The sequence below is a fragment of the Papaver somniferum genome, chromosome 4, assembly GCF_003573695.1.
Source record: "Papaver somniferum cultivar HN1 chromosome 4, ASM357369v1, whole genome shotgun sequence".
In the NCBI taxonomy this organism is placed as follows: Eukaryota; Viridiplantae; Streptophyta; class Magnoliopsida; order Ranunculales; family Papaveraceae; genus Papaver; species Papaver somniferum.
In genome coordinates this window covers 130,491,282-130,505,263 of record NC_039361.1, presented here as the reverse complement: position 1 = coordinate 130,505,263, position 13,982 = coordinate 130,491,282, and the positions used below count along the sequence as shown (strand labels likewise).

The following is a 13,982-nucleotide window of genomic DNA, read 5'->3' as shown; positions in this document are numbered from 1 at the left end:
CCGTATGAGCAGTTCCAATTGTAACGGGTAAAAGAAAATATGTGCCCAACCACGTGGATACATATATATGATTTTCCACTATGGAAAAATCCGATCAAAATGAGTAAATATGATTTCTCATGGTAAAACAATATTTACAAAAAATGGATAGCTAGCTCAACTGGTCATCCCCGTTTCTGAAAGGTTGATGTGTTCTAGGAGGTCCCAGATTCGAGTCCCCAGTAACACAATATAATCAACTCCCCTACACGCTTCGGTTTCCTTGGCTGGTTCCTCATTAGACTCGCTGGTAGGCTAGCATGGCAATCTATTCCATTAATGTGGTAGTACGCCGTTGGAGCTTAGCTTGCTAGGCTTCCAACCAGTTTCATGTAATATTCGTTATCCAACCAAAATGATAGCAGAATATTAGTGAGCGGTTATTCTTGAGCCGTGGACGTTTAATCTTTATCCGAGCGGTCATACAAGAGACGCGATCACCCAGTAATTAAAACATAAGCTTGTAAATAAAACATTATAGTTGATGATTTGCACTCAGAATTTGATCACGGGGTCGTGTCACTTGTTCATCTCCAATGAATAAACCAGTAAAATTGGCCATTTGTTCATCCATTTTTGTTATTTGCTCATCCCATAGTGGAAGCAAAATTGCCAATTTCATAGGAGCTGCCCCAAGCATACAAGAGACCATTCCGTCCGTTCCAAAATCTAACGCTTTTATATTATCGGCTTTCCCCTTCAAACACTACAAGAGATTTTTTTTCTTTTTTTATTCAAAAGAAAGTATTATTGATTAAGAGGTTTGATTACAATTTATAATATCTGCACTTGCCCAGTCAAGAATGTCTTGTGGGAAGTGAACTGTATACTTAAAATCAATGGCATTAATCCTCGCCTTTTTTTGCAATTTTGTCAGCAACTTTGTTCTTAAGTCTGTTGACTGACTGACACTTAAAATACTCTAAACTTTGAAGTAAAAACTTAATATCAAGATGGTTCCTTGACTGACTGACACTACATGAGAATTGCAACCACATCATGTGGATATTCATGCTTAAAAGGTGATATTAGCTGCTCATACACGTATGAATTACATCTTCAACATAATACTCATATAACATTTTGAAATCCCATATTCGCAACAAATGTGATTTCTGTAGAGTCTTGTACAAAGTGGTGAAGTCGTTGGGGCATTTGACTTGAACCCCAAACTCATCAGCATTTAAAATACAACGATAATGGCAAAACTGTTCGTACATTTTATTCCGACACCCAATTGATTCCCGCGAATATGAAAACTCTGGAGCGTTTTTATATGATGTTTACATGCATTATAGAAGAATTTACAGAATAATGCCTCATGAAGAAATGAGCAACTAGACCCAAACAACAATATATGCAGCATATATACACCAATGCACAATCTCACCACAATATTACAGCGGGACGGAAATTATATTCAGTGGGTTCACTATCACGGATCAGTTAGCGTCTGCACATACATTCTGGAACTGGATAAGCAATCACATCACGGCCTCTCTTGTTGTTCCTTGACAGTGGCTGCCCTTGTAATCCCTTGTGAAGATATCTCATAATGCCACTAAACTCCTCATAGCTATTGGGTATGGAAGTTTCCTGGTCAAAGTAAGGGATCATCTTTCGCTTGTTTGGCTTGACGTACTTCCTGTGCCCGACATAGGCACGGTGACCCTAATCCATCAACGAGCGAAAACAAAAAATTCAGATCCCCTGGATGAGTGAACCAGTTGTTCTGCGTACAGCAATCAGATTCAACTATATATAAAAGCTTAGTAATATTCTAGCGTTAATGAGCACTAGACTGAATTGCATCCAGCTGAGTTATGTACCTGCATCGCGCTACCCATGTTTCCACCATGGGAAGCCAAGAAGACGTCGCTGCTCAACGATACAATGTAGTCAATGGCAGCGAGAGCTGATGACCTGTTCATGAATGGTGATAACTCCCCTTCTCGCGCCAACATCTCCTTTGTCATCAAATTTGGGAATTCTGTAGTAAGAGGCTTCAAAGCTAGTTTACCGCCGAATGGCTCACCTCCTGCAGAATACACTAACGCACTCCTTGGTGCACCTAAGCCCTTTAAGAGTCTGCAAAAGACCAGCAAAATAACAACTGATGTCAGAGGTCCAAGTGCCAACGATCGATGGTAAACATGAAATCCTGTGAGAAAACCGTAAGTCCTAAAAATATCAATAACAAACATACCTTGCAACTTCGTGGGCATTGAGTGGACAAAGACCAGCAAGTCTTCTTTGAGTTGCACTTATATTCAGCCTTCCAGTAAGAAACTCTGGCCGAGACTCCCTCTCCTTGACAATAATGTCATCAAATTTTGATCCTAAACCAGTACGGCATCCTGTTCTGATCCACACATCTTTCTCTAACCGAAGATGTACTGCAACATAAGGTCCTTCTATCCACATTCTCCTTGCAAGCCTGTTGCCAAGTTCCAGAATTGGAGCTGCAAATTTCAGAGCGTGGAATGCTACCTGTTTTGGAAAATTCATTAATTGTTTAAATCTCTGAAACTGTACTAATTTTGCAAACAAGTCCAAGAGTGGTGAAGGTTAGCGTTTTTGTAAGAAGAATAATCACCTTACAGCGAAGCTTCTGAAGGTCTGGAAGGAGATTCTTCGAGAGTTTAGAATCTAACCCTTTCAAAACAAGAACCCCTTCTTCATTTAGCTATGCACAATACAAAAAATTAAAAACTATTAGCACAAATTCGATATGCAAGTCAGATAATCTAGACACTCTACTGCCAGCAGCAAAACATTTTCCACTCTTACTTGTTTAAAGAATCTACTGCGAATCCAAAAGGGAGAAACACCGTGGGGAATTTTAGCTTCAGGAAGCTGTCTTGCAATGATATGCGTCGACGGCAGTGATGATACTACTCGAACATCAGCTTGTAATGTTCTCTTGAAATGCTCAACATCAAAAATATCCGAAAATTCACTGAATACACATCATACATTACAATGTTTATTAACAAATGGAATAGAATAGTTTTCGAAAATCAAAGAAACCCATGTAAACAAATTATCAGAAATACAAAATCCAATCGAGAACAAGAAAATGCGTTCTTTTGAAACCGAAAGTATTTGCCTATGGCCATGATTCTCTGCAGAGAGGACCTTAGCAGGTCTAATTGTGTATCTGGACACAGCATCTACAAGAACTCATTGCGGCATTTGCCCCCCACCCACACACACCCAAAAGAAATCATCAAGAAAAGAGAAAGAGATCGTACCTTTCATCACCCCAGATCAAATTGACTTTCAGAATGGGTATAACCAATGAAGCTTTAAGAATTCTTGCAAGAACAACAGCATCAACAATTTGATTTCTCTGTTGATTTAATCCACCAGAAGCAACAACAACTAAAAACCTTGTCTTCTCCTTGACAATATCTTTCGATAATCTTCGGTAATCAATACTAAACTCCAAACATGGTTTATAACCACCGCCATTAGGTTGTTTCCAAAACTCTCTTTCTTCTTCTGTTACATTACTATTAGAAGGAACTCCATGAGCTGGTAATGGTACCACTACACTACTAGATAATCTCACTGTATTGTCTTCATTTTTCTCATTCGAGGAAACCATTAGTGTTGAACGAGAAGAAGAGAATGATATTGAGTAAGGAGAAGAAGAAGTAGAAGAAGAAGAAGAACATGGGAGTGGTATTGAGTAATGATCAGTAATGGGTTTGAAACTCGTAACATTTGATGCTTCAAAAAGGGTAAAGAATGTGAGAGCGAAGAGAAAATAGAGGTAAAGATTTGACAAGGAACAGAGACTTTGATGATTTCTTGATGCTGATGAAACCTTTCTTGGTGTAAAAATAAGTGATTTTGGTGATGAATTTGTTGATGATTTTGATAAAGAATGAATGTAATGAAAAGGGTTTATAGTGATTATTGATTTCTTGATGTTGTTCTTTGATTTCGCCATTAAAGTTCTGCAACTAACTCTTCTTCTTCTTTCAATTCTTTAAAAATGAGGTTTTATTTTCCTGTGAAATTGATTTACTGAGGTTTCTGAGATTTTGAAGTCGAAACTAGCCTTACTTTGATAAAACTCAAAAGTATATCCGGAATACCGGACCGGTCTAATTACTTCGTTTCTTGGAGTAAACTAGGGTGATTGATTAGTAATTAGTAATTGAACCCCTGACGGGCTGTATAGTTGTATGTAATCTGTAAAGGTTTGTTATGGTGTAGTTGTATACTTGGGTTACGGCCGATTGGGTGTGACAGTGTGGCTAGTTCTATTGACTGGGTTTAGGTATGGGTCTGGTCCGGCTTGTGTGTATCAAAAAATATAAAAATAATAATAAAACAAAATGGGTAGCTAGCTCAACTGTTCATCCCCGTTCCTCAAAGGTTTCATGTGTTCCAAGAAGTCCCATGTCTGAGTCCCCGATAACGCAAGGTAGAGTTAGTTTGCTCCCCAAAGATAGAGGTCAACATGTTCCACTAATGTAGTAGTACGCTGTTGGAGCTTAGCTTGTTAGGCTTCCGACTAATTTCTGATAATAATATTCTTTATACATAAATCAAAAAGAAACAAGATTTTGATTCTATTTTGATTTGGTGTGATGTAGCTTCGCCTCGCCCCTACGTGCATTTTTGATTTGGTGTGACTTGGCTTTACTTCGCCCATCCCGATGCATTTTTGATTTGATGCCGCGCGCTTTTCCCCGCCGCATTGTGATGCATTTTTCATTAGGTGTGGCTCGTCTTCGCCTCGCCCCGTCGCTTAGAATTTTTTGATTTGGTGTGGCTCGGATTCGCCTCGCCCCGTCCCGATGCATTTTTGGTTTTGTTATCACATGATTTTGATGTGGTAAACAACATGTAGCATTCCCTTGATGTGGTTATAAGTTTTAAGCTTGGTTAATGATATTAAGAGTAACTCATGCCACAAAAATCAAAAATCGCTTTCTATTGTATTACTAAAGGAAATCAAAAATTCGTAAAGATCTGTTCAACACAAACGTACAGAACCATTCATAAATTTAATACACTAACATAAAAAAAAATTATGATGTCTCATCAACATAAGTCAATATGTTGCGAGTAGAAACAATGATAATGTAGTTGCGTATAAATGTATGTAGTTGTTTAACAGTAACATATTAATGCAAAACTCTTACTTTTCTGTGAGGGTACACGTTATATTATCAACGGAAACTTATTTTTTCACACACTTTGAAGACACTCCAGTAAGATAAAAAAAAGCACTTCACCATCTCCTTCACATGAGCACCTTTCTTCGTGTCATTGGCATCATTGGATTTTACAATATCTTCAACTTTACCCTTCTAAACTCCTCATCTATACCATGTACAAAAACAACGCTAAAGTTAAAATGTTAGATAATATGAGTGATGCCGGTGGAACTGTGCATGCGGTATTTGTTAGGATAAGCAAATGTATCACCCGTGACCCCCATTATCCAAAGTTAGTTAAAAAATTTTGTGTATGTGGTACCATTTTACGCAGTTTCCAACCTTACAGTTTGAAGGATCACCTGCCCAACTTATTATTTTATTTTCAACTGAGGAAATAAAAGGGAAAACTTTTGCAGATACTTGAACTATTTAGGCGATGTTCTTTTTCTTGTAATGTCTCTCAAAGCTGACATTTCCCCAAGATTCTTTGTACGTCAATGGAATATATTATTCGCTATTTTGCTTAAAAACTATACACATATACAATTCTAAAACATCATCAGTCCTTAGTACCAACGACAACACCATCATCATTTCTTATATCTGTCAGAAAAAACGTGTTAATCATCCTCTTATAGAAAAAAAAAGAAAAAAAAAGAAGCAATCTACATGTTTTAGTATCTGCATAAATTACGGTTTTCCAATTCTGAAGATACACCAAGACACTTTACTTGATCTGAATTAATTAATTACCAAAGACATTGAATAGTGTACGGATATCGATAGCCATTCAATGATGCAGTTGGGAGCTATTGATGTAAAAGAAAACTTCATGGTGTAGGAAATAATGAATCTTCTTTTTCTCTTGTTAATTTTACATGTATAACTTGGTTATAAATAGGCGTAGTCGATAACACATACACAATCACACACTTTTAAAAAAGCATATACACTTCTATAATTATTTTTGGTTATCTATCCTATCTAAATTTTAGGTTCAAACATGGTTAGGTTCTCCCCGGAGAAAGATGAGGCTCTCACTAGGGCCTACTGTTGTGTTCGTACAAATGTAAACAAAGACCAAATTACTAAAGTTTTCAGGAATCGGGTGTGGTGAGAGTTTATCGACATAATATGAAATCATAATGAACAGTGTATGAAATCACTACAAAGTCGTTTTTCCATAATTAAAAATGAGGTGAAGGTATTCGTAGCACTACAAATACCATTTTATCGTACTATTCCTGAAGGATGGGTTGAAGCGACAATTCTAAGTTCATTCGGTCCCTGTTAATATAATATTTAAAGAGAATTATCCAATAAAACATTGTATGTTGATATTTATTTATTTATTGCAGGAGAGTCATGCACGGGATTTATACTTGCAAAGACAAGGAAAGGAGTTTGTGTTCCATAATTGCTACCTAAGTTTAAGGCATCATTTTCTTGACCTGAACCCCCATCTATTATCACTTGAAACCCCCGATTCGGGTGAAGACTAACTACGGAAATTCATTGGTTTTGTGGCCATACCTCTCTGAAAAATCCTCACGAGACTATAACTCGTCTGTTAATTTAATGGTTTAAAGGGTTGTTACACATGATAAATGCAGTCGCGATAGCTGTGACAGTGATATAGCGATGTATTTTTCTTGTTTACGTTTATTTTGTGCTGCTTTGTAGTTACATTAGTGTATTCTTTTGTCATAATAAACGTTATGTGTTTTATCAAAAATATGTATTAAACAAGTATTTTTGTTTGAGATAAGTACGTTGGATCCTATAAAAGGATGGGATGCCTTAACATATTCCACAAACTCACAACAATTATTTGAAAAAAAAAATCATAGCTACAATGGCTACCTTTGGTACCGCAGAAGACTTGGTATTAATGAAAACTTGAGTTACCTAAAGCTCACATGAAGACGTTTCACGAGTCTTGGTTAAAGATTCAGATTTCTAGCAACATGTAACAAATTATTACAAGAGAGAGTTTGGAACCGATCGGGATGGAACACCGGAAAACATAAAGAAAATATACAGGGTTATTAAAAAGGAACTGGATACTTTTCTTTCCTACCAATACATTGCTTTTAGCACGGAGCCTCACTCGGAAGAAATAACAACTCAAGCAATGGTAAAAGTTTAATTGATATATTTCTATTGATTTTTTCATAATTCTATTCGATTTAATGTTAATGTTTCAATATTATAGGAGCTATGGGAAATAACGAAGTATCGTCGGGTAAAGGGGGTGGAATTTCCACACGACGGATTTTTTGAATTTTTGAAATCCAAATTTCCAGACATTCAATCTGGTCTTAGAAGAGTTTCTGATGACGTTGATTTGGGAGACTTGTTGGTCGAAGAGTTTAACGAAGACGATTTACCTCTTCATTATTACGTACCTCCACAAGATGGAGACGACGATTAAATTGTTCATCATATTTTCAAGATTTTGCGGGTAAATCTTCTGTAAAAACCCTCACGAGAATAAACTCGTCCATCAAGGTACACTTGCGGTTTAAAGGCTTGTTGCACATGCTAAGCACAATCGTGATGCCTGCGAAAGTGGGTAAGGGTTTGAATCGTGTGTTGTAATGTACTGAAGTGCTAATAAATATCTAAGGTTAAAAAGTGTCTGGTACATCATAATTTCGTTCGAACTAAAGCATACAACCTCACTAAACATCATAATCATCCTACATCTTTACTCTACTTCGATGTTCAAAACCTTCAACGTAGTTTATGAATGAGCACTTTGATAAAAAAAATTAAAAGAAAAAAAAACAAGATAACAAAATACACCATGAAATCAGTAAACCTATGTCAGCTTCACATGACATGCGGTCACACTTAGCCCGTGTAAGCCTTTAAATCCCTAAGCGACCCTAGAGGACGAGTTTAGTCTCGTGGGGGTTTTCAGTTAGGTCTACCCACAAAACCAATAATGCAAACAAAATTGGTCTAATTTTCATCCCTATCCTGGGGAAGATTATCATTAATCTCTGGATCGTATTCCATCAGATGCGCTTTAAGAATTTGAAAAACCGCTTCGTGTCTCCATGTTTTTCCATAAGATGGCTCCTCTTCATACTTAAGTTGACCTGCGCCTGACTGGAGACAAATTCATAAAAAGAGTTAACACTGGGGACGCGTGAACAAAATATAGGAAACAATTATTCGTAGTAAACTCACGGTGTCTACAGAATTCCACCCTGCAGGCATGTTTATAAAGTATGCTCTTGTGCAGCCAACATATCTCTTTATTTCTCGTTTTAAGTGTGCGACTCTATATTGTAAAGCCTTCAAATTTCTAATATCTCCCCCACCCATTCGGTTATGTATTCAGCTTGGGACCAGAATTTTGTACTATTTAGATTTCTTCTTATTGGGTCGTTGTTAACCAAACAATAAGCACCGATTAGAGCGACATCCTCTTTATGTGAAAATTTAGACATTTTTTGTAACTACAGAGAAACTAGAGAAAAGAGAAATATAAATTAGCAACACAGGAAACTAAAAATGTTATCTAAAAGCGTTTATGTTTGAGTTTTGGTGTGTTTGAACTGCACATCACAAGTTCGGTTTATATACTTTCTAAAACTCAAACCTTTCCACACACAACGATGTAGTTCTGTTTAAGTTAAGAAAAATAAATGCTAGTCTCGGTCCTTACGAACTTAACTTTTGTGCTTGGCGTGTGACAAGGCGATGTCACAAGTTTAATAATAAAACGGGAAAGATAAGACAATGACAATGAACACTATATAAAATTGATTGAATAAAATTTTCAAGATGTTATTATTATTTTAGGGATAAGTTTGTCGAAACCTGCTACAAAAATAAAACAAGATTGTGAATCTCGAAAAATTTTAGGGTGAGACTATTTGAAAATAGGCGTTAACTGTTCACAAAGTGTCCTCAATTTTTTTTTTTGAAAGGGCATATATGTTCGCAATCGTCCTTACACTTTTACAAAAGCCGCTAGCTGTTTACAGAGCCACTTACTATTTCAATAACATAAATGACATTGAATTATCAAGAGATAGACATTGATTGATGTAGTTGGACAATGTAGATTTAAACGCAATCACTTGGTGTCCAATACGACATAGACAGAAATATAGCCATACCTACACAACACCTAACATTATAATCATTACTTTGGATCTTTAATTCGAACTTAAACATACAAACCTCACATAAAACGTTACATCAGAAACATAAACATCATAAAAAAATACATAAACATAAGACATAAACATTACATCATAAACATCTCTTGACCAAACTAAAACATAGGATAAAATATTAGATAATAAACACATAATAACACATTACAAATCACTGAGCAACATAAAACACACTTAATCAGCCCATTCCACCAACTGACACCCAGAACATTTCCATAAATGTTGACCAAAGGTGCTCTTATCTCTAGAACGATGTAGTTTCATAACAAAGCACGACGCCACTTTTTGGTATTCAAAATTAAATATCCCTTTGTCTTTGAAGGTTTTACATAGTTCATTAACCTTTCTGTCTTCTTTGGCCTTGATTGCATCTTCCAACCACTGTGCTTGTTCACGACAATTCTCATATTGGCAATGCAAGTACCTACTCTGTCCCAGTTCCAATTCAAGTAACATTTTGATGCCCGCACAACCTCTCTACGGGCACTTGGAATACATCCAAGGGCATTGCATAGCAGTATGGTCACCAAGAAAACATAGTGGACAAAGTTGTTTTGCTTCCACACATACTATCTATTCTCCTTTGCGACTGGAATTCGTGGTTTAACTGTGTATACTTCCAGAATGTTTTTTTTCTTGACGGTGTGCTTCTGTGAATGGTTAATGGATGTGTAGTTGTGTGAAAACAATGATCTCCAAGGATCTTAATTTATAAGAGAATTCTGCGATATTCGTCTTATCAATAACAGTGTGTTGATAACTATAAAAGATATCTATCTGAATGAGATATCAATAAAAGTGCGTTTATGAAAGGATGATCAGAATCTCGGACTCACAATAAGATATCCCGGGAAGAACACACACTAGTGTAAACAAGGTATAGGTTTAAAAAGGTCAAACAAATATTTAAATGGAGCGACTAACATTTGGCGCTAGCTACCGGCGTCAAATCATTAGACGCTCAGAGCGCCAAATCATAAGTCTCCAATAGCATATTCTCGGAGTCCGAGTGCCTAACGGTTAGTCGCTAAAGCAAATTTTCGAGTGCCAAATGGTTACACGCTCATGTGTTGGTTCAAGCTGAGATCCAAGCATATGCTTGAACCTCATCTTGATTCAGGGGAGTTGCAACACTTATGTAACACTCTCCATCTTGAATTTTGGATCTTGAATGACCATAGTGGTCAGCCTTGGTGGACCTAAAAGTACCTTGGAGGCTCGAGTTGTTTGAAACAATATAAACCAAAGGACTTGCAAATAGCACTTTTCTTACTGCAAAGGGAATGCCACTACAAAATAGAATTCTCACTTCTTCATTCCTTTCTCATTCCTCCAGTTGGTTCTCCTCACAAACATCATACTATACTCTTCAATCACATAATATACTTGTAAGATAAATACAAAAGAAAGTATTTTAGATGATACTGAATTTAAGGATATTAATGATCGATGTCGTACGCGTCAAAAATAAATTACTTTCTCACTACTCAAAATATAAAATATAGCAAGGGCAAGAAAGGATCGTTCCCACAGAGAGGACTAAGGTTGTCAAACTGTTTCGGTTTTCTATAAATACCAATGGGAGGTTTTCTGATTTTTTAAAAGTAAACTAAAATAAAAGAAAATAAAGCACACAAATTAAGATGTAAATATATTGGTTAAGGATTCATCTTCATTCACAAACATGCTTTTTAACAATAACTAGAATTGATATTTAATCTCTCCTTTATCAAAGGCCCTAAGATACCTTGATCGCAAGTATATCCCGCAAATCTCCTGTTTTCATCAACAAACACATTAAAATATGAGAGTATGAATTCTACCTTAGAGAACAACCTAATGTGTAAAAGCACTAATCAAGTTTAATTCCCTAGATGCATTAAGTTCTATGAAATCATGCCAATCAAAGCAGTCGAACGTGTAAAAGCACTAATCCGATTTAACAAAGGTTATAATTCACTTGTGACTACTAGGATATATCACTACAAGCAATAATCACAATTATGCTACTTGTATTCAAGGTGTATCACGTTTACGTATAATAAACCCTAAACTAGCAATAGATATGATTACAAGTTCTACCAATTTGCAACTTGACAAAACTAACAATCAATCATACATGGCGATATTTCTAGCGAATCATAATCGATAAAACATGAGACAAAACTAATCTATTGAACAAAACTCATGCTTGGAAATCCAATTTATTCTTTAACCAATGATAAAATTCTAGCTCATGCTTTTGGAGTTCATAACAAGAATGAAAAGAAGAGTTTCCATGTTTAAACCCTAGAACAAAAGTAGAAGAAGAGATATCCCCCAGAGAATAAAACTCCTCTCCTTATGTAGAGAAGTTTTCTTTTTCTCTGGCCCTTAACCGACCAACTCCCATGTAAGCCCACACAAACTCTGCCAAAATTATCCGCCTAAGCAGCCCACATGTTGTTAAGCCCAATTGATATTTGGCTTGTCAGTTCTCTGGAACTGACAACCTACTTTTTTTCCTGCTCAACAGTCACTTCCTCCAACTGTCGGCCATCTCTCCTGCAGTTCCAGCTATGGCATTATTCCAAATCACCACCAGTTGAGCTTCCTTGTAACTCTATCTCAATGCACCTACATCTCCTCAGGCCACCAATCCATCGCAACTCCATTTGTTGTCTGAAATAGCACACAATCTCAAGCACAAAGAAAGTACCCATTGCATCACCACCTAACTCAGCTGCATCATTTCCTTGTCTTCAACTAAACAGTACCTCCATCTTCATCTCAGGTTCAAATGCAGCTGCAATTTCAGCTGTCCTCACAATCATCTACATCATTTCAGTTCAACCTGCGATGCCCAATTAAGTTCTCACTGCAGCACCAACTGTATTTTCTTCTTGACTCCAATCTGTAGCCAAACCCTTGAATTCTTCTCCTGCTAACATACAACCACAAACTCACAGCCATTGCATACAATCCTCGGTAGCTCCATACCTGCAATTCTGACATCCACCATAACATCTGTAGCTCCAGCTGCAACTCCACCAATCCAGCAACCCATTTCAGCTTAAGAACAACAGCAACATCTGATATAAATTAGCTACCCCTGCAGGTCATTACAAGCCACTGCAATCCATTCCATTATAACACCAGCTGCAACTGCAATTCCCAGTTCATCCAGGCATAACAGGCTTCAAAAATTCAATCCATTTTCTGTAACTCCCAACTTCAGTTGCATTCTCCACTGCAAATCAGAGCCCACCATCTATATCCATAGCTACCACCTGCTGTAACGACAACACTACAGTCTCGAGCCATTCTCACTTCAGTTCAGCTCAAACACCTGCTACTTCATCCTCATTTTCACGGACGCTGCACCTCGACCATCAAGAACTAATTAACAGAATCCACCATCTTCTAATTAACACCAGCAGCATATGCTTCACTCATTTCTCAATTTCAATCTGATTTCTCTTGGTGGTAACAGCAGCAGCTGCTACTTTTATTATCTCGTCTCTGAATTGTAGACGGAATTGATTGAGAATAGAAAACACTTCTCTTGCTTTTAGGGCTTGGTAATGATTGAAATTACTCAAGACACCCACTCTCCAGATAAGGTCTACCCATTTCTTACATAGCTTGTCGGTTATAAAGAACTGACAGCCTATTTTTGTTTTCTTGCTCAATTGTCAGTTGCGGAGAACTAACAGCTCATTCTGCGCCCGTGACTTGACCTTTTTGCTCTTTACGCTCCAAATGGACGTTTTCTCCTTCTTTTGATCCAAATGACTCCATTGCACCTAATAAACTCAAAAGCAAACATAAAATACATAATTTAAAAGAAAAGTAGCAAGGAAAGCATAAATACTAGATATAAAATTAGGTGTTTTAAACACCTATCAATTAGCATCCTTAATTCTATAGAGACTTGATAAAGTACCCATTTCTTTAGTTTGAATGAAGCTAAAATGTAATGAATATACAAAATAGATCTGGTTTCGCTTGAGATTGCAAGATATTTCAAACTGCTTAAGTGCACCTTTCAGATTATCCTAAGACCCTAAACTTATCAAACTGTTTAGATTGAGTAACCAGACCTTTGTATACATGGCGCCAGGTGAAGAAATAAAAAATCTACATTAAAATGATCGTGTGTGTTTATTGTTTCAGAGTAACAAAAATAAAGAAAAGGAGAACAGGAAGAAAATAAAAAAGGATAGGGTTTACCAACTGAAAATTGTATTTAGTTAGTTTTCCTTTTTTTAGCCAAAACTGCACCTGCGTAAACCCAACAAAAAGCAATTAGAATAGATGAAGGAAGAAGAAAAGAGACATAGATAATGAGTATATAGAGGAGAAAAATGCGGCTGCGGAAAAAGGGTTTGTAGTACACCATCGGCGATCAGCAGAAGATAATGAAGATATATTTCAATTCCAGATATATTTCTGTTAGAACACTGCTTGGTCGAACTCGCATGCATTGCTATCCCAAGCATGTTTGTCAATGTTAGTGATCAAAACTATAAGTCTTTATTTCTAGTCTACTATAGATAAGTCTCGGACTAGGATAGAAAGTGTAGTT

The 13,982-nt window shown here is 36.7% G+C and overlaps 1 protein-coding gene across 3 annotated transcripts; it reads right to left on the bottom strand.

The window, feature by feature from the left end:
• Positions 1-1,132: 1,132 nt before the first annotated feature.
• Positions 1,133-4,135, bottom strand: LOC113276570 (O-fucosyltransferase 37-like). 3 transcript variants are annotated; one of them, XM_026526192.1, is made up of 6 exons: positions 3,294-4,135; positions 2,830-2,998; positions 2,636-2,725; positions 2,246-2,529; positions 1,869-2,127; positions 1,133-1,771 (listed from the first exon to the last, which is right to left on the bottom strand). In XM_026526192.1, exons 1-6 carry the CDS (start codon positions 3,995-3,997, stop codon positions 1,640-1,642), a joined length of 1,638 nt encoding a protein of 545 aa, XP_026381977.1. In that variant the 5' UTR covers positions 3,998-4,135; the 3' UTR covers positions 1,133-1,639. The 3 variants fall into 3 exon arrangements, with proteins under 3 accessions (XP_026381977.1, XP_026381976.1, XP_026381978.1); XM_026526191.1 differs by having other exon boundaries at positions 1,133-1,710; XM_026526193.1 differs by having other exon boundaries at positions 1,703-1,794.
• Between the last annotated feature and the right edge of the window lie 9,847 nt (positions 4,136-13,982).